Here is a 20,728-nt window from a genome sequence, read left to right on the forward strand (position 1 = left end):
CTTTAAGGTCTTTGGTTTTCTTGTGTCAAATTTAATCCCACAGTGCTTGGGACTCCTCATTTGGGGGAGCCCTGAGCTGGCAACATGGCTTGGGAATGGCTTTGTATTTTCATCAGAGCAATGCACAATCGTGTTTTCAAGGCTGCTATTTAATGCAGTGAAGATGGGAAGAAAGATGAGGAATGAGCCAGGAGAAGATGTATTTTGGAGATAAGCTGCGCAGACTTGCACAGTCTGGCATGCAGAGTTGGGAAAGGCTGGTGTCTGCAGGTCTCAAACGCCTTGCCCAAGGTACTTGGGGAGCGAGGGGCAGATCTGGTCCTCCCTGGCCTCCCAGTGGAGGCTTTTTACTGCAAAGGCACTTTTCCTCCAGGACTTGGCTGAGATTCTTTTGTTCAGGTGCCTTCAGCCCTTATAGAGTTGCTGTTCTAGCAGTGCACTGAGAGAAACATTGCATTTTATTAATACTTCTGAGAGGCTTTGAGCTTGGTGGAACCTCCCATTCCCTCCCTTGCAGCATTATTAGCAACGTTAGGTGTCAGAAATGGGCATTGGATAACTCAGCATGTATTGTGTGAAGCAGGGAGGAATTCTTGAGTGGCCTTCAGCAGAGGAAGATGAAGAGTATGGCACAGCATGGAGTGAGGGCTTTTGTGGCTGGAAATGTTCATAACTAAATGATAATAAATCTATGCACACATACTCTAGTTCAGGCCACTTCTTGTAGACAGGTAAAAGAATTATAGAAGAAAGGCCTGCTCTGTTAAATTTATAGCTAGCCTGTCATTTCTTCTAAGTGCAGCTGAGTAATTTGCAAATTCCCATCCAAAAACAATCTTAGGTATGAAAGGTTTGTTAACACAATTTATTCTTAGGTGAAAAACAACTAGCACCTGCATAAACTATAAGATCTGTCTCATGGGAATCAGTAGAAAAAATATGTAAACTAACTATAAATACAGAAGTTTGATAGACACGTAAAATACCATGTACTAACCAATAAACTAAGTGTGAATGTATTGCCCACCAATAAGATCTGACACAGAGTCTTCTGGTAATCCTATAAAATATGGCCTATACAATTAAGATTGGGGTTTTCTGCATGAAGAAACAGTCCTGTCTGCACATTAATGCTACAGTCACTAAAATGCATTAATGTTTTTGTGTTTGTAATGTCTGGCCCATGAAAAGATCTTATTCTACGCACTGAAGGCAGATCTGAGCTGAATTAGGACAAAGAATTTGGAAAATGCCGCAGTCTCCTTGCTTTCAGGAGTGTTTTAGTAGTGCAGGAGCATTCAGGTGCTGCTGCTCTGTGCTGGAAAAGAGCCAACTGGTTGGGGTTATTGCAGAAGAGGGTTATGGAAGTGCCCGGTTCTCCTGGAAAACCAGGAGAATGCCAAGCAGCAGCTCCTGAAGTAATGAACCTCCTTTTCTTGATATATTAATATGTTTGGCTAATTTGCATCCTAGAGTTTGGAAAGAGTTGGCTGAGGAATAGTTTTTCTTGAGTGTTATTTTGTAAGAACTGGTAAAGCAGGGAAAGTTCCAGGAGGTGGGAGGAGAGCAGAGGACATGACCTGGGTGTGTGTGGCTTACTCACCTCCCTGTGAACCTCCAGTAAAACACTCAATTAAGGACTCAATTAAGAGGTGTTGTGTAGTAATGCCAATCAATATGTATTTATGGATCTTGTCCTACTAACTTGCTGCCTTTTTTCTTTTAGGACTCTAGATTCTCTTGAACAGAAAGTGCTTGCTTGGATATAATACTCCTCATAAGCCATTCAACTTAGTACCTCATCGTATTTGAGTTAGGAGATAAAATAATATTTAATCCAGCCCTTGGAAGGGGATCGGTGCTTCTGGTGAGGTTATTTCATCTGTATGTTTGCATTTCCAAAGATTTCATACCATGGTGTTTTTTAAAGTCTTCAGCAGTGACTTAGATGTAGTTGCTGCCCAAAGAGATCATGTGGAAAATGAAGTGTCCAAGGCCAGGTTGGACGGGGCTTGGAGGAACCTGGCTAGTAGAGGGCGTAGATAGCCTTTAGGAACCTTTCCAACACACCCTGTTCTGTGATTCCATGAAACAAATCCCCATGGAGGTGGACAGGCTTTCGTGGTGCACAGGCCATGGTGGGCCACAGGGTGTAACCTCTAGTCCAAAGATAGCTTGAGGCCACTGGCAGCCTCCAGATCTCTAACAAGGACCACAAATTTCAGGCCAAATTTCTGTCTAGGTGTTGTATAGGTAATAAGCAGTTGATTTTGCCATCCTAAGTGGGAACAATCTCTTGGTTTTATCAGATTTCTCTTCATTCTGCTGGGACCAAAGGGCAAAGCCAAGTCCTATCATGAGATCGGCCGAGCCATTGCCACGCTGATGTCAGATGAGGTAGGTGTCTTGGCATCTCCAGTGGGAATGGTTCTCCCAAGTAAGTGTCCTTCCCTCCAGCCTGGTCAACAGGAAGGAGCATTCACATACAGCTGAAATACCCATGTTACCTCATAATTCCATCTTGACAAAATTACTGCCTCTGGCTTTGTGTTTGTTAAAAGCGTGACTCTAGGAGAGGTTTGTGTGCCGTGTGTATTGTCCTGCTAGTGATCACTCTTTCATATCAACTGTGAATTAATTGTTGAATTTATTCTGTTGTGGTCTGCACCTTGTGTCCCATTCTGCCATCCCAGAATCCCACAGCCAGGGATATGCAGGTGATGCCCACAGCACTGTTTCCCCCATGTGATGCTGTGTGTGGCACTGTGTCCCAAGCACTGGCAGTGTTCATGTGTAGCCAGGAGCAGCTGGCCCCTCCTTGCTGCCATGGCTAGCCTTTCAGGATTCATTTACAGCTCCTTTCTTCCCTACAGCTCCTTCATCACTGCTCAGCTGCTCCCAGCTCTCCAGCTTTCTGTCACTCACTGGGCTGCTTCCCACAGCCCCAGAGTCCCTTCCTGCCACCAGCTCGTCTGTCACATGCACTGATCCACCTCCTCTCCACACAGTCCAGAAGATTCCTATAAAATTCAGCATTAATGCTTTCCTCCCCCCACCTTCTCTCATTTGTTCTTCATGATTAATACCAGGCCTTTCACTAAAAACAGTTTATGATGATGTTTTTGAATAAATATTGTTATCAGTTCTGTGTCACAGGGCTGAAAATGAATCTGGATTTGATAGACTGAAGTAGGTGGCTTTGTCAAAGTGTCTTCTACAAGTGTAATTGAAAGTCCTTATGTAGAAGAAAACTTTTCTGCACTAATGATATAGATAATTGCTTTACTAACATTTTTAAAGGTTAGAAATAAATAGTTTCCTTAAAATTAGATATATGCCTAAAAGGAAAGAATCTCTGTTGTTATCCAGCCAAAGGAAGGGGCTTTCTGAGGGTCACACCTCCTTGTGGCACATGTCCTGATACTTTTTCAGAGGTTTCTGAGAAGGAGTTAAGTTGATTTTGTAGAACTCAGTTTCTGGAGCCAGGGCCACAGAAAATGCACTTTCCCACGGGGAGTCTCTTTTCCTTGCAGGTATTCCATGACATTGCCTATAAAGCCAAGGACCGTCAGGACCTGATCGCAGGCATCGATGAATTTCTGGACGAAGTCATTGTGCTCCCCCCTGGGGAATGGGATCCAGCCATTAGGATAGAGCCCCCCAAGTCTCTCCCTTCTTCGGATAAGAGGTAAGAGCAGGAGAGGGGCTGCTGGCCAGGGACAGTGGGCATGAGGTGTGGAAAGGGGATGGGAAGAGGCAGTGTTCTGGTTGTGCCAGGTGTATGGAGTGACCTGCACCTGGCTGTCACTATTTAGAAAGGCCTGGAGATATTCTCAGGGAGGGAGGATGTTCCTGGAAATCTGTACCTTTTGAGATGATATTGTAGGCACACAATAACACAGCTGGTAGTTGGCTGGGCTCTTTGGGGTTCTTCTTGGCACTCTGACATGCTGTGTCCTGGCCTAGGAAGAACATGTACTCGGGTGGGGAGAACGTGCAGATGAACGGCGACACGCCTCACGATGGCGGCCACGGTGGCGGCGGCCACGGCGACTGCGAGGAGCTGCAGCGCACGGGCAGGTCGGTGACACCCCTGCAATGCTTCCCTTGCCAAAGCATCCCCAGCCCAGTGGGCTGCCTGTACAGGCTCAGGTGTGACCCCAGAATGTCTCCGGGGGGCCTTTCCTGCCCAGAGTGAGGCTGTGTGAAGGGTTCAGAACATCCAGCTTCAGCAGTTGGCAGAAGGTCATGGATCAGATGCTCAGTAAATGATAAAGAGCCATTAAAAAGGACAGAAGGCCCAGGTAGGTGCTGCCTGTTGGGAGCCTGGGAAGTCAGATGAGCTGTAGGGGAACATAAACATGGCTGGTACAAGCCTCAGTTAATCCATTTGGATTGCTGAAGGGGTGCCTTAGCCAAAAGCAGAGATGTTCCCTTTTCTGGACATTAGTGTTGCAGTTGGATTGCACAGCTAAAGGCCTTTATGGGATAGAAAGAGAGAGGGTAACAGTGCCCCAGGCCCTACTCTCTCCTTTATTACTCTGCTTTGTGCCACTTTAAAGTCCACTGGAGTCGGAATACAGCTCAGGTGGTCATGAAACAGCGAGTTCAGCATTTCAAGATTAGTGCACAGGGCTTCATGGTGGCTTTGTGCCTTCCTTCCCACTCTGAATCTTCTTTTTCAGTTCTAGTTCTAGTCTAAATTCTAGGAGAAAAGTCTGAAAGTCTTCACACTGCATTGGTGTGTACAAGGCAGTGGAGTGTCCTGATTTGGCATCAGAAGGTGGCATGTGCCTGTCTGCCACAGTGTCTGTGCAGTCCTGGCAGAGGTGGGGAGCTGTGAGCAGGGGAACAAGAGGCTAAACAAACATTTTTCATGCTGGCAGTGTCAGTGCCACGTGGAGTTTATAAGACTTAAGTACTGTCTTGTCTGTGATCATACAAAAAGGGATGTCTGCAAGTGAGTTCTTTTGTCATCCAAGAGTGTTTCTCTTATGTTTTTACTTCTAGTTCTTTTGCTGGTTATTAATTTGAAGCATTTTTCCATGCAGCAGATGGTTTGGCTTGCCCAGCCATGGTGTCTGCTATGTGGAGAAATTCAGACAGGGACTTAGACCAGAGTTAATCTATTTTATTACATCAACTAATATATTTGGGGGAAAAAGCCAACAGATGAGCTTCCTGAAATACAAACTGTGGTGGTCTGTTTCAGCAGAAGCGTGGCCTGTAGTCCTGCAATTTGTCCCTTTCCAGCTGCATCACAAGTTTGAGATATTATCTATCCTTACAGCATTCTCTCTGAGATCCCTGGACCACCACAGCTATGATAAGGCTGTTTGTAACGTGCTGATCTCACTCCTTAGAGATCATACTTCATTGCTGGCAGAGTCTCTGCTGGCTTAGTGTGGTGAGTTTCACTGTGAGACATCTTGCCTGAGTCTCCTCTTGCTTGTCCCTGCAGATTCTGTGGGGGCTTGATCAAAGACATCAAGAGGAAAGCACCATTCTTCGCCAGTGACTTCTACGATGCTTTGAACATCCAGGCCCTCTCAGCCATCCTCTTCATCTACCTGGCCACTGTCACCAATGCCATCACTTTTGGGGGATTGCTTGGGGATGCTACGGAGAACATGCAGGTGGGCAAGAGCTTTCAGAACCAGCAAATCCAGCCTTTTGCTGTTCAGTCAGAGCCGTGTTTGGGCACTGGCAAAGCTGGAATTCTTGGTACAATAATGGAGGTGTTCTGTGTTTTCACTGCTTTCTCTGCTGCTGTGCTGTTCTTTGACAGCTTGTACAGCAGTTCCTTAAATGGTGAATAAGAGCAGGCCCAAGAGACAGAGAAGGTCTTTCCTCCTTCTGTACAGAGAAGCTCCTCTGATCTGCTCTCAGTTGCACCATTTTAGTCAAATTCAATTTGCTAACCCTGAAACCTCTGCCTGATTCCTACAATACTTGGGCTTTGGCCTCTCTGGTGAAAAGAAAATGTCAAAATTATTAGGAAAATGAGTAACACAGGAGAGAAATGTCAGGTCTTTAGAAAGATGAATTTTGTAGGAGTGGGAGGGCACAAGCTGAGAACCAGGCACATATCCACGAACAGGCTGGATCAATGGCTTAGCTCAGGCTAAAGAGAAGGGATTCTCTGTTAACAGTGCTGGACGTCCTTTGTGTTAGTGGAATAATAGGAAAAGTAGGAGGTTGTATTTAGATATATTCGGTTCAGCCAGTCCAGTTCAGCCAAATCTCCTAGCAATAATCAAGCTCATAATGATAATGACTGAATTATTAATTTATGCAGGTTTAATTAAGTCAAACATAGGAAATGAGGGCACATATCTGGAACCCTGCACTCCCCTGTGATGAATTACAGGCTAGAGTAAGATCCAGCAGCCTGTGCAGTGCCCAGTTCCCCTCCCTCCTGTACAAACAGTTTGCATTTTCTGAGACTCAGGGAAGTCAGGAATGGAGACGCCTCCAGATCCCACCAGTGAGCAACACTGGACTGTCATGGGGTAGCACAGCAAAGCCTGTCTGCTCTGCACAAGGTGCAGTCTTTACATTACAGGAGGAAGGGGAAATGTTACCTGATTCCAAATATAGTTCAAATTGAGAAACACTTCATTGTGGCCAGAAGTCTCAAGCTTACTACAAATAGGAAAAAAACCCTCAGAGAGCAGTATTTTTGGGGCTACTACGTCACAGTTTGTGTGTCTGTGTCTTGTCTGTTGTAAACAGTGATGTGGCTGCTGCTGGGGCAGGCACTGAGCATGGCCCATCCCTGCTCCCTGTTCTGGGAGCTGCCCCAGCCAGCACTGTCTTCACAGCTTGCTCCTGAGTTTTCTGTTTCTGAGAAAAGACACTATTCTTGGCTACAGACACGTGGAAGAACGCAGGGAAAAGAGATTCCAGATGCTCTGGCCACTAGGGCCCTCTCCATGAGTAATACAAGAGGAGTGGAGGGGATCAGCTCTGTGAAGGCTGTTCCTTGCCCTGGGATTACTGGGCTCAGCCTTACAAGTCCCCCATAGGCAGCCAGCCTGTTGCTTTCCTCAGTGAAAACACTAACTCATGTCTTCTAAAGGAAGAGAGACACAAAACTGGATTCCAATTCTTGCAGTACCCCTGACAAGTCAGGAGAGGTGCAGCCCCATCCCTGCAGCCTGGGCGGAAAGGAGGGATTGGCCTGTGCCATTAATGGCTGCTCAGCACATTAACATGTGGTTATCCTGAGTAACTGTGGCTTGTGTGCACCAGCATCTTGGTGACAGCTGCAGGGGGGGCAGAGGATGCTGTCCCCTTGGTCACAGGCATAGGGACATGCAGCATGCAGCCACAACAGAAGTGCTCCTTCAGAGAGGGTGACTCCTGTGCTGTGTCCCCACAGGGCGTGTTGGAGAGCTTCCTGGGCACCGCTGTCACCGGCGCCGTGTTCTGCCTCCTGGCTGGCCAGCCCCTCACCATTCTGAGCAGCACAGGACCTGTCCTGGTCTTTGAGAGGCTTCTCTTCAATTTCAGCAAGTGAGTACATGGTGGCAGAGGATGGGGGGCAGGAATGTCCCACACGGAGGAAATCCAGCCAGGGAATGAGCTGCTTGCTGCTGGGGAAGGAGGGGATTTAGTGCACAGAATGAAAGGTCTTGTTCCTTGCTGAGACCCAGTGCAATCACATCAGTGATTGTCCCGGCACGCATGTCCCAGGGCACTGCCCAGTGTGTGGCTGCCTATCTCTGTGGGGCCTCCTGAAACAAAAACAGCCTTGGCCACTTCGGTCCTCGGTGAGGAATTTGCTCTCGGTGCAGTGTGCTGCTTGTCCCCATCACTGCTTCTCTGACTCCCATAGGAACAAGGAAATGAATCCGGCTCTTCACTAACAAAATCCCCTGGGTCTCAAGGTTGCCAAGAATTTGTCCAGTAGTCATTTGAAATAGTCGCTATTATTTGTGAAAGCAAAAGTGTCTCTGGTAGAAACAGCCCCCAGAATTCCATGGGGGAGCTTTCCTGCTTTTAAAGGAAATTTCCTGCATTTTTTTTCCATTTAACTGGTATAAAGAAGTTCTGCTTTCTCCATGTTGTTGACAGCTGACACCCAGAGCTAAAGGGAGCCCATTTTGTTAGGTGTGATCATTTACCATTCCCACATCTGCAATACCAGAAAGATACATTGGAATCCTCAAAGGAATCAGCAATGCCATGGATGATTTCACCCATGGGGCTGGTGACCCTTTGGCTGGTGTTTTGCAAGGAGATCATTTTAGGTTACACAGAATACACCCCAAATCCCTTGTAGTCTGTGTTCTCAGCATGGCAGGTTGTGCAGGACTTGTGTTCCTACATGTAGGGAGGGATGGGGGCTAGAAAAAATGGCTGGAAAGTTAGATTATCCTAGGGAGGGAAACTGGAAACTACAAAAAGGTGAGTTGTACAGTGGAGCAAGAGGTGGGCACCTTTCTTTTCTTCCCTCATCTGGAATCAGTGAATAGAGTCAGGAATGGACACACTGCACCTGTTGGCACCTGGCAAGCATGACAAATCCCAGGTGCAGCAGGCAGCAGGAAAAAAGCAAGATGGAAAAGCACTTTGTACTGTTTTGGAAGCAAGAAGGTGGTTATTGTTAACCTGAGGAGGAGGTGGCAGTTGTAAAAGCCATTGTCCTAACAACCTGCCAGAGCAGAAAGGCAGGCCTTTTCAAAGGAGGCCTTTCTTATAAGGAAATTGGAACTGAGTACTTTGATTTTTCAGTAATGCATTTGTGGTTGTTCATTTTCACAACACGCTGTTCCCTGCTAGGAGCAATCCTGCAGGACAAAGTGCTTTTCCACCTGCTCTGTCAGCTTCAGAAGTGCTGCAGGAATTTGAGGAGTAAATGCTAAAATAATATAGTTTAACATTTTTGAAGTTCTTGAATGGTGTGGAGTCAGTGTAGCTGGGTTTCTGCCAGCTGCCTTCAGATGGATGGGATCTCCTGCCCCCTCAGGCACTGACTCTGGATACTTCAGAGTTGTCATTTGGGTTTTGTATTCTTATTTTTTCCCTTCTCTTTTTCTGAATCATTTTCTTTCTTACTTGCTCCTTGCCCTCTTCCAGGTCAGGGCTTCTGGCTTCCAGAGAATTACAGCTGCCTGAGCCTGCCAGTCCCACCAGCTCTTGCTTCCTTCCCCAGAACAGGCAGTGGCCCTCCTGGCAGGTCCTCATCTGCTCCAGTGTTCCCTTGAGGCACTTGTTCATTCCTAAAAGCCCACCTTTGGACTCTGTGCTGGCACAGCACCTCAGCCTCAAGCAGCAAACAATGGGGGGCATTGTTCCCAGGAGGGAATGATGCAGCTGGGTGCATGGCTCTCCATCCCCTGCCATTCCCAGCACCAGGGTTTGTCATAGAATATCCCAGGTTGGAAAGGACCCATAAGGATCAGCAAGTCCAACTCTGTGCACCTGGCAGGACTACCTAAAACTAAACCATATGACTAAGAACGCTGTCCAGATGTTCCTTGAACTCCATCAGGTTAGGTGCCATGACTGCTTCCTGGCAAGACTGCTCCAGTGTCCAGCCACCCTCTGGGAGAAGGTTTTTGCTCTATGTTCAATCTCAGTCAATCTCTAGGAAGGTAGGAGGGCTCTGCAGAGAGACCTGGAGTGGTTGGATGGATGGACAGAATCCAGTAAGATGAAGTTTAATAAATCCAAGTGCCCAATCCTGCATTTTGGCCACAATACCCCCCGCAATGCTATGGGCTGGGGACGGTGTGGCTGGACAGTGCCCAGGCAGAAAGGGACCTGAGGGTACTGGTCAAAAGCTGTCTGAACATGAGCCAGCAGTGTGCTCTGGTGGCCAAGAAGGCCAATGGCTCCTGGCCTGGATCAGGAACAGTGTGGCCAGCAGGAGCAGGAGGTCATTTTCCCTTGTACTCGGCCCTGGTGAGGTCCATTTTGAGCACTGTGTCTAGTTCTGGCCCCTCAGTTTGGGAAGGACATTGAGACCCTTCAGCCCATCCAGAGAAGGCAACGAGGGTGGAGAGGGGCTGGGAACACAAACCCTGTGAGAAACAACTGAAGGAGCTGGGGTTGTCTAGCCTGGAGAAAAGGAGACTCACGGGTGACCTAATCACTCTCTACAACTCCCTGAAAGGTGGCTGTGCTCAGGTGGGGTTGGTCTCTTTCTCCAGGCAGCACTGACAGAACCAGAGGACACAGTCTCAAGCTGCGCCAAGGGAAATATAGGCTGGATATTAGGAAAAAGTTTTTTACAGAAAGGATGATAAAGTATTGGAATGGTCTGCCCAGGGAGCTGGTAGAGTCACTATCCCTGGATGTGTTTAAAACAAGACTGGATGTGGCACTGGGTGCCATGGTCTAGCTGAGGTGTTGGGGCTGGGTTGGACCCAGTAATCTTGAAGGTCTCTTCCAACCTGGTCATTCTGTGATTCAACGTCCCCTGACTCAGCTTTGTTCCATGTAACATCTGCTTTGTACTTCCCAATCTTATCTAACCCAATGTTTTCCTTTCTTGCCACCCTTGTCTTGTTGCAGGGACAATGACTTTGACTACCTGGAGTTCCGCCTCTGGATTGGCCTCTGGTCAGCCTTCCAGTGTCTCATTCTCGTGGCCACCGATGCCAGCTTCCTGGTCAAGTACTTCACCCGCTTCACTGAAGAAGGGTTTTCCTCCCTCATCAGCTTCATCTTCATTTATGATGCTTTCAAGAAGATGATCAAGCTGGCAGATCATTATCCCATCAACTCCCAGTTCAAGGTGGACTATATCACTCATTACTCTTGTGCCTGTAAACCACTAGATCCAGGTAAGGGAGTGTTCATTACATCTCCAGTTTGTAGACAGGAGGTGGCCTTTGCTCTCCTTTTCCCTTGTGCTGCAGCCCAGATAATAGGTAGATTATTCCTTCTTTATCGGTTGCCTTCAGATATCCTGTCTTAGTCTCTTAGAAGCTGAGAGGTAAATTCCATCCCGAGTGGAATGTCAGTGTTGCAGCAGGCCTCTCATTGGAGGTAGAAGTGAGCCAAGACACACAGACTCTTGTTCAACAATGTGAAAAGGCTCCCAGTTTATTCTTCTCTACAATTGAGCCATCCTGACTGTGACTACAGCAAGCTCCTACTGTTGGCTTCCCTGGTGGACTCTGACTGCAGCTAATTCCTGCTTGACTATGACTGCATGTATTAGTTTGCAGAGTCTGCAGGCTGTTCCTGCTGGAATATGACTGCAGGCTCCAGCAGCAGGCTCTCACTGCAGACCCCTTGCAAACCTCACCACAGATCTTGTTCAGCAGCAGCTCTCTGCCTTATTTCGTCCATCCTCTACTTCTTCCTGGTTGTTGCTTCTTCCTCAGGGGTCATCCTCCTGTCTCCAGGCCCTCCTCTTCAAGGTCCACCCCTGAGCAGCCAACCCATCCCTTTTGTCACACTTATCTTTATTAGTTACTGCTGTGACCCATTGAGGGTCATAAGGCTGTTCCTCTTCTTTGGTAATTAGGACAGCTGTGACAGAGGCACGGTCACCTGTAATCCCTTCTTCTACACCTACATATCACAGTACAGCTGGCCTTCCTGGAACTCTTCCAGAGAGCATCATGACCAGTGGAGAAGCTGTTTCTGCAGCCCTGTCTCCTTGCATCCCCGTTCCAAATGGCATTCCAAATGCCATGAAGGGGCAGCAGTGGTGGCCAGGTCACTGCTGTGCAGCTGAGGTCACTGCCATGGAGCTCAGGCCACTCCTGTTTCAGGAGCTGGATTTATTCAAGGCGTTACCCAAACGTGGGTGGTTCCCACCTCCTGGCTGCACAGATGAGAGGGAAAGCACAAACAATTCCTTCCCTTCCAAGAAGGGAAGTGTATCCCCAGGGCAGCCTATCTCTGGAGTGTGGGCTGCACGGCAGATAGAGCCAGTGTACCTATGGCTCTGGGAACAAAGGGTTACAAAACCCAAATCCAAATTGAGAGAGGCTGGCTGTACCATTAGGGAAGTAGGACCACTCCTAGGATCCCACAACAATGGGCAGTGAGTAAGAAACTTGATCTGTGCCCAGAGTAAACTGCAGGTTATGTTGGCACACCCGTCCAACAGGAAAAGCTGCTGGCTGCTCCTCGCAGGTGTCAAGAGCCCGTTCCCTGGGGCTGGGTGCCTGCCTTCCCTATTAACATAGGACCTTGGTGAGCACAGTCTGCTTCTGCCTCTGCTGGAATGGCAGAGTGAATTCCTTCTTGAAACTAGGACGATGGGAATGGTCAATGCCAAATTGGAAGTCTCCACTTCCCATTGAAGCACTTGTGGCTCTCCAGACATCCAAGTGAAAAAAGTTTATTTATGCAAAACCTCAGTCAGCCATGAGGAAAGGGGCCATGAGCCCATTTGCAGGAAGGATTGCATTTCTAAATGAAATTTCAAATTCATGATTCCTAATGCTTCAGAAGCCACAGGGAATGCTGCTGCTCCTTCTTTCAAAGAAATTATCCCCATCCTGTTGATTTCAATTTCTTGCTCTCTTTTTTCTTTCTTTTAATTCAAAACTGTGTTTATGCTGGACACTGAATCACATTTTGCTTTTCTGGGTATCTTTGGCGTTGTGCTTGCATTTGAAATCAATCATTAGGAGTGCTCTGTGGGTATTTAATTTAATCCAGAAATCATTAGGAAAATATTGGAAAGCTATGAAATATTATATTGTCTGTCTGGTTTTTTATGTTGTTTTTTTTTTTTACCATCAACTCAAAATATAATCCCAGTTGATTTTGGGTTATGTTTCAATTAACCTTTTCTTTTTCTGTTTTGTGAGTGATTGATGATTAAGGCTTTTGAGTCTCTCTGAAACACTTGTGCCTCACTTTCCTGGAGAAAAGAGGTGGCAAACCGCTTGACAGAGACAAGAAATTATTTAATAATTGGAATTGTCTCTCCTTCCCAACTGTTTCCTGCATCCTGCTCACAATATTGCCTGTTTTCTTTTCTCTTGCAGCTAATAGCTCATTACTTAACAGGACAATGGTGCTGTCAGACTATGAGCTGGTCTCTCCCTCCTCTGAGCTGGTGAGTTCCCCTTGGGAAGGCAGGGATCACAAGGCCTGCAGTCTTGTGGTGCCACTCTGCTGGCAAGCTCTGGATTGTGAGGAGAAAGAAGTGGAGCTTGCTGGATCACATCCCTGTGTGGGGGAAGGAAGTTGAGGCACAGAGTAACAACCTCTTTTAGTCAAACACCAGCAGGAAAATGGTCTCACCCAAACCGTTCTGTGCCTCCGTGATTTTAACATCTGCATGCTGCCTCCCTGTTCCTCTCAGATACTCTGTCACCATTCCTGTCCCACCATGGGCCAAGTATCCACATCCTTATGGAAACATTCCCTTTTTTCCTGCAGGCCAACAGCACCATTGACTGGGCAGCTCTGACAGCCAAGGACTGCTTGAAGTATGGGGGTCAGCTTGTGGGCAATAACTGTGACTATGTCCCTGACATCACCCTCATGTCTTTCATCCTCTTCTTTGGCACTTACACCTGCTCCATGGCCCTGAAGAAATTCAAGACCAGTCGCTACTTTCCCACCACTGTAAGTATCTCCTGTCATGCCCTCAGTCTTTGTGAGGGCACAACCCAGCCTTCCTTTTGGAGCTGCTGTCCTGCACACAGGGATGGATGCTCTGCAAGGAAGCAGTTGGGATAAAAGTGCAGCTGGTTGTTGGATCTGGTTGTCAGAGGGATGTCTGGGATTGCTCCCAGTGGATCTGGAGAGCACAGGTAAGGCAACAGAAGAGCCAAGAGGAGCTGTAACCTGCTTGGGTAATGTGGCAGGGGTCTTAAAGGTGCTGAAGGCAACCCTTCCAAGCTTTCAGGCACATCTCAGGTGCATCGTCCTGTTTTGTCCCTTGGTGAGGCTCCCAGGCCAGGCGTGCGAGCCAAAGCCATTTCTCTCTGAGACTGCCCCGTTTCTGGCATCCTGACACACAGGGATTTATCCTGCATGGATGTTTACTGTTCCACTGTGTTACAATTGAACCTCTCTTATTTTTAATACAAAGGAAACAAATTCCATCCGGGCTGGAATGCAGCTCAATTTATCTGTAACCATGCAAACTCAAGAAACCTGGAAGGAACAGGAGCTCTGGAGAGCTCACACAGTTCCAGGCTAGCACAGTGTACCTCCTGTCTGGTTAAATTCTGGGGTCTGATCACTGGCAGCTCTAAGTTGTTGTATTCCAGTGACTTCAGGAGAGCTGCAGTCTTAGGGATTTAGCTGGGAAGCCTGGTTTGTTTTCCTGTCTGCTTAGTTTGACTTACTACTTGAACAGCAAACAATGTAATCTCTGCCAGTCCTTCAGAGTATGTCATTTGTGGAAGTTTGTGCTGTTTCTATGCCTCCATTTAGGCTTTCAGAGAACACAGTAAAGTACCAAGGCATGTGTGGCAAATGACACTGGACTTGATGGTGGCCATATTTGTGGGGGAAGAAATTATGAGCTTGTCCTGCCAGGGTTTGCCATGTGGACACTAAAGCATGGGTGAAATGCTGTTCTGTGGTGCTAACTCCTGTGGTTATGGTACCACGTCTCTTTCAGGCCCGGAAGCTCATCAGTGACTTTGCCATTATCCTGTCCATTTTGATCTTCTGTGGAATTGATGCCCTGGTTGGTGTGGACACACCAAAACTAATTGTGCCAAGTGAATTTAAGGTATGTTGTTGTCAGCTTGTTTGCTGACTTTTGGAAGAGGTTCCTTTTCCCTTGCACCTTCCCTGTATGAAGTGACTTGCCCTCAGAATGGGAATGTAGTCAGCAGTCTGGAAAGGGCCTGTTTACTCAGAGGGTTAGGGTTAGGAGGCTTTTTGTTAGCATCATTTCAATTGGCTGGTTTATCTCCTAAATTCTGCCTCCATACTTGGAGCCTTTGACTGGTGTTAATGGATAGGATGAAATTTCCACAAACCTGAAGTGTCTCCCTGGAGTTCCATTGCTGGAAGCAGACCTGGCTTTGGGATTTCATCACCCCGGTACTGTGCTTCTAACACAAGCTTTCTTTTCCTTGCCTTCAAAGCCAACCAGTCCTGAGAGGGGTTGGTTTATCCCACCTTTTGGAGGGAACCCGTGGTGGGTGTACCTGGCAGCAGCCATCCCTGCCCTGCTAGTGACCATCCTTATCTTCATGGACCAGCAGATCACCGCTGTCATCGTCAACAGGAAGGAGCACAAGCTCAAGGTGGGTGTGCCTTGTGCCTGGAGCACGGGCCGGAGCTTTTCCTCCTGCCACCTTCCTCCCCATGGACATGAGCCTATTCCCTGACACTGGCTGCTGTTTCTAAGCAGGAAAAGTGGCTTTGTGGCCAAAGCTGCACGGTGCTGTCAAATACCAGCAATAAGCTGGAGAGATTTGGGACATACCAAGGGCATAGCCTCAGTTGGATGTTATTTAAAGAAGAGCTGATATGTAACAGCCTAAAATGTAGTCATATTTTTAAAACAAACTTTCCAGACCAGTGATATGCAGTTTTTCATGCCTGTAGGGTTTTTTTCTGTTCCCCTGCATGGTCAGTTCTATTGAAAAATATTAAATTCCTGTGAAAGAAGATTGTCTCTTCCTGCTCACAGGGCATGTTTCAAGTGGTCTGACCTGTGGGAGTAATGGCCCCTCAAAACACAGGCAATGGTGGGTCATTATTAAGATACCTGCTTTATCAGTTATCAGGACAGCTGTTGGAAATGGGAAGGGAGCTTCTGCTTGGAAAAGAGGAGGATGTTTCAATTTATGTGGTCACTGTAAACATTAGACAAGTAATGCGTAATTTAAGACCATCCTGAGCCCAACCTTGAGGAGAGAGTTGAAGTACCAGGGAATGGGGAAACGCTTCTTATGAACAGTGATGACTGCTGGCTGATGGTCCAAAAAACCCCTCAGAACATCCTTGTTTGCTACCTGGATCTGAGCAGATAAACTCAATATTGGGCCCTCATGTTCCTCAGAGATGGCTAAACAGTTTTAGGTCTGTCTCTTGCACCTAACCAAGCAGACAAAGCATTTTCTTCAACACTATAAGAAAATATTCACTGTTCTTCCCTCATGAGGAAGAGGCCCCTCATCTCTGCAGCTTATGAACTACTGAATGTGGTTTTGCTGTCAGCACTGGCTGTACTTTTTTAGTAACAAAGTTATAAACACTCCAGTACTCCAAAGTACTGTTCGAGGTAAAAAATGTATTCCCTGCTTCCTTTGTTTATAGTGTGAGTATGGTATTTTGTGGAATTGACAGTTCACAAGCCCCATCTTGTTGTTCCACACCAAAAAACACTTCTATACACAAGATCTGCTGTAGGAAAAAGGTGGTTTTTTCTGCTCATCCCTTGCTGAAGTGTTGGCAGGGTATTGCTGGGTGCCCATCCTGGTGCCACCAGCCAGCCAAGGTAAGCAGTGCACGTGTCAGGAAAACAGTGAGGACTATTCAAGAGAAGCTGGATTACCCTCCCTCCTGGGTCATCCTAGGCCTGGATCATTTGTTTTTTCCAATAAAATCAAGCTGAATGGGATTTTAAAAAGGTTAATCTGTTTTAAAATAGCAAACCTTAGAGGTTTGTCTGCTGTTTTTCTGAAGATCCCTGTTCTTGGTGGCTCTTTTGTTTCTTCTCTGTTTCTTCTCTTGGCACTTGTAACTGCTGGAATTCCTGTTTTATTTCATTACAGGATTTTGAAAATAGAGGATCAGAGGTGTTTGAAAAGGAGTCAAGAACAAGGGCAGCTTTCTCCTTTGGGTAGGGAATGAGGCTTCAGTTGTTCCTGTTGCACTCCTGAAGGAGCATGGGGTTGTGTCCCGAGGGAGATGCTTCCTTATGCTGTTCACAGGATCTGATGTAGTTCTGGTGTTTGGCTCTGTTGGCCAGGATGCTGCAGAAGGAAATGCTGCCTGTCCAGTGTGCCTCTGCCCTGCCCCAGAGGCATTTGGAATAATTAAGCTGAAGGTTGTTTGTCTCCCTCCACAGAAAGGTGCTGGATATCATCTGGATTTGTTCTGGGTGGCCATTCTGATGATTGTGTGCTCCTTTATGGGGCTGCCCTGGTACGTGGCTGCTACTGTCATCTCCATCGCTCACATCGACAGCCTGAAGATGGAGACGGAGACTTCAGCCCCTGGAGAGCAGCCCAAGTTTTTGGGAGTGAGGTATGTCCCACCAGGAAGTCTCAATTACCTTGTTTGCCTGCAAAATCCTTTTGCACAAATAATTTTGTGCTGCCTTCTCCCTATTTCCAAAGCCAGGTCCTTGGGCGAGCCCCCTTGTGGCTCCTCCAAAGTTTACTTGGCCACATCAGGTGCAGTGTTCCTGTGTTAAAGGAAATAAATTTCCTGCAGGCTTCTCTATCCAGGCAAATGAAGCAAATTCCTTAGCAAATGTAATGCTCAAATATACAAGCCTATCATACCTAGTGCAAGCGGCTTTACTTAATGAAGCATCTTTTTCATATGTTTGGGTGCCTTAATTAAGTGGTCCAAAGCGCTTCCAGTGGGACTACTCCTGGAAATCAGGCAGCTTATTTAGGTAACAAGATGGAAATTTTAGGGCCTGGCTTTCAGCATTCTGAAATGTTACTGGCCGAGGTGTTTTTGGGTGTGGAGGGCCAATGGTGGAACAAAACTGTCTGAGGTTTAAAACAGAGGTCTGGCTCAGGATACAGCCATCGGCATGAGGCCGTTGGATGAAAAATGTGGCTGCAGAAATGAGTTTTGGGATTCCTGTTGGTGTTCAGTACTTGGGGTCCTGACTCAGTGATGTTGTTTCAGGGAGCAGAGAGTTACTGGTGTGATCGTTTTCATTCTGACCGGGGTGTCTGTCTTCATGGCTCCCATCCTGAAGGTAAGGATTGTTCACAGTTCTTTGAAGGCTTAAATCCTTTTGGAAGGAAACACCAACATGGTTGTAGTGTGCTAGAACAGTCACCAAGTTCAGGGCTGGGGTTCTTGGGCACTGTGGTCTTTTTATTTTAAGGTTATTTCTCCATGTTTGCATAAAGTTAAGCTCCCTTTTATGATTTCTTTTTATGATTTCTTTTATACCTCCACTCTTTGTTTTATGGAAAACATATTCTGGATAAAGCTCAGAGTATGGAAAACATGTTGCTGGAGGAAGCAGTGCAATTAAATGGCATTTCTTAGTCTTCTGAACTGTTTTTTTCCTGTAAGTTTAGCCAAGGCTCTGGATAGATGTGCTGCTGATGGACCATTGCATTTAGGTAGGTTGCTGTTTTCCAAGACCAGAGATTTGGTGCATGTAGCCATGGAGAAATGCATCCTTAGTGGATCATCAGATTGTAGAAGGAAACTGGAGAACCTGTCTTGTGGAGGATGCTGCCTTCTCTGGGGATAGTGATGGAAGTGGTGCCAAGCATGGACATACTGTCCAACAGGAGGTGTCAGCTGCAGGAGCCCTTATCCATGGATCCCTAGGCCTATGGTAGGAGCAGCAGCACTGTGGGTTGTAACCACGTCACTGAGCAGATGGGTGTCTGGAAGAGCGTTTGTGGAGGCTGCACAGGAGATTTTGGAGACTGCAGGGCCAGTGAGGCACAGTGTGATGTGAGCCTGAGGGGAGGAGGCAGGCAGAGAACAGTGACTCTGCCTGTGGAGAGAGTGGAGACAGTGGCTTTCCATGCCAGTGTGTTCCTGTTCTTAATTTCTAAGGCTGTTTGTACAGCTCGAATTTTGGTGTTTCAGGTAACAGCTTCCACCTCCACACAAACAGGCATTTCCATGCCTTTAATTTAATGCCTGATTGTGATAATCCTGTTTTTTAGTTTATGTGACCTTTCCCTGCAAGATCCCTCTTCCTCTATCCCACTGGGGGCTGTTACTTCCCCTGTTATTGCTTCAGTCATTCATTATTTGTCTGTGCTTCCCCTAAGACAATGTGTGGGGAAGATCCTCGCTGGAGGACGCCTGAGGATAAATCAGCATGCTGCTGGCCCACGTGCCAGTGGGAAGGACCTGGCAGGATTTCAGGACCTTTAGCAAATTCCAGTGGCAGGGTCCTGCTGGAGAGAGCTGCACTGCTAAATGCATTGCAGAACATTTCAGTCTTCTCCTGCCAGCGGCAAATTGAACGCTGACAATCCCAAATTTAATAAACTAGGCAATCCACGGAATAATCCCAGCTTTGTTTGCTGAGGGCTTTGCGGTGGTTGTGCTGGTTTTGGATGGTGGTGGTGTTTCTGCTCAGCCCAGGCAGATCTCCACAGAAACATCCTTGGCCCTGCTGGGAGGGTGACTAGCACTTTCCTATAAATACAGTTTTAGTCCTGTTGGCCTGCATCAGCTTTGTTTGGGTGCCAAAGCCAGCACCCCCATCGTTAGGGAATGCTTTGCCAAGAGAAAGTCTTCCAAAATGACAGCACCACTTGCTGCTCTGCAGGCTCAGGTACTGAGGTTTCACCTCAGGATGATGTACAGGATTAATCATCATGGAATGCTGAAATTTTTCTTACTTTTAAAATACCCCATGGAAATAAATAGAAGGGCAGGAGAGGAGAGCAGTGAAAATGAGCTGGCAAGCTCAGCTCTTGCTTACTGTATTGTGTTGTGTGTCATCCCTGAGATCCAGTGAGGGCTTTGAATCCCATGGTCACCCACAGCTTTGTGAAGCCCCTGCCAGGTCCCTGTCCCTCTCACAGCAGAGCTGTTGGCAGAGCCCAGAAAAAGCTGCAGAAAAAGCTTTTACTTTCAGATGGGAAACAGCAGTGTGGCTCACTCGAGGGAGCAAATAAACCCAAGAGAAGGATGAGGTAGCAGTTGAGAAGCTCGCAGGAGGGGACAGGCAGTGACACTCAGGAAGGAAGGAGAAATGCAGGCAGGGAGGCTCCGGATAGCATATGGCTGGGTGACTTTGGTGCTCATGTGGCCCCAGGGAAATGCCTGCTGGAAGCAATGAGCAAGGTGGTGGGGAATATGCTAAAACACTGGATAGCTGCTGTGTTGTTTGCCTCTCTAATGAGCTCAGTGCAGGGGTTGGAAGGGAAGGTTATGTATTCCCAGCACAGGACTGCTCGGAGCAGTGGGTGCCATCGCCTGGCTGTGGCTGCCATTCAGTGGCAGTCCCCTGGCACTGCACTAGGGACTATCCTTTGGAGCTCATTCCATCCTCCCTGGGCACCAGTAAATCCCACAGAGGCTGGTACTCAGCTCCTGCCTGTTGTTTGTTCCAGGCATCCCTGTTCCTGTCATGCCAGGCAGGCTGCCCACCCTTCTGGTGAGGGACAGAGACTCATTCCAGGCAGCCTGTCTGCTGCTTTCCCTGCACCTTCCTCACTTCCAAAGGGAGATGTGCCCCATGTGGAGATATGGGCAGCACTTGGCACTTTGAGGGAGCAGAAAGTGATGTTTGAAAGAACACATCCTGGCAACAAAGAAAGGAAGTCAGTCCTGTATTTGGGAGTAATTCTGGATTAATGTGTGTGAGAGACGGAGCAGGAAGAGATTGGGTTGGCACGACTGTTGTTGTTCAGGTGGGACTTCAAAGAACATCCTTTCTGCGTGGATTTGCATGATTTACTGAGCTGGACTGGACATGGAATCACAGGATTGTTTCAATTGGAAAAGCTCTCTAAGATCACCCAGTTCCACCAGCACTGCCAAAGTCACCACTAAACCATGTCCCCAAGTGCTGCCTTTAAATTCCTCCAGAGATGGCAACTCCAGCACTGCCCTGGAAACCATGTGCCAGGGCTTGACAACCCTTTCTGTGAATGTGTTTTCC

General features: G+C 47.4%; 1 protein-coding gene across 10 annotated transcripts in view; it reads left to right on the plus strand.

The window, feature by feature from the left end:
* SLC4A4 (solute carrier family 4 member 4) overlaps positions 1-20,728 on the plus strand; it is a 117,226-nt gene that overhangs the window by 84,425 nt on the left and 12,073 nt on the right. For all 10 annotated transcript variants that reach the window (XM_071431273.1, XM_071431275.1, XM_071431271.1 and 7 more), the window contains 12 exons: positions 2,310-2,397; positions 3,534-3,688; positions 3,967-4,080; positions 5,462-5,636; positions 7,385-7,518; positions 10,525-10,796; positions 12,966-13,036; positions 13,363-13,551; positions 14,558-14,671; positions 15,033-15,194; positions 16,967-17,145; positions 17,764-17,836. In XM_071431273.1, the coding sequence (XP_071287374.1) occupies positions 2,310-2,397; positions 3,534-3,688; positions 3,967-4,080; positions 5,462-5,636; positions 7,385-7,518; positions 10,525-10,796; positions 12,966-13,036; positions 13,363-13,551; positions 14,558-14,671; positions 15,033-15,194; positions 16,967-17,145; positions 17,764-17,836 (1,726 nt within the window). The remainder of the gene's footprint in view (positions 1-2,309; positions 2,398-3,533; positions 3,689-3,966; positions 4,081-5,461; positions 5,637-7,384; positions 7,519-10,524; positions 10,797-12,965; positions 13,037-13,362; positions 13,552-14,557; positions 14,672-15,032; positions 15,195-16,966; positions 17,146-17,763; positions 17,837-20,728) is intronic.

The sequence above is a fragment of the Agelaius tricolor genome, unplaced genomic scaffold, assembly GCF_023055355.1.
Source record: "Agelaius tricolor isolate 1412-34295 unplaced genomic scaffold, bAgeTri1.0.p SCAF_8, whole genome shotgun sequence".
NCBI classification, from domain to species: domain Eukaryota; kingdom Metazoa; phylum Chordata; class Aves; order Passeriformes; family Icteridae; genus Agelaius; species Agelaius tricolor.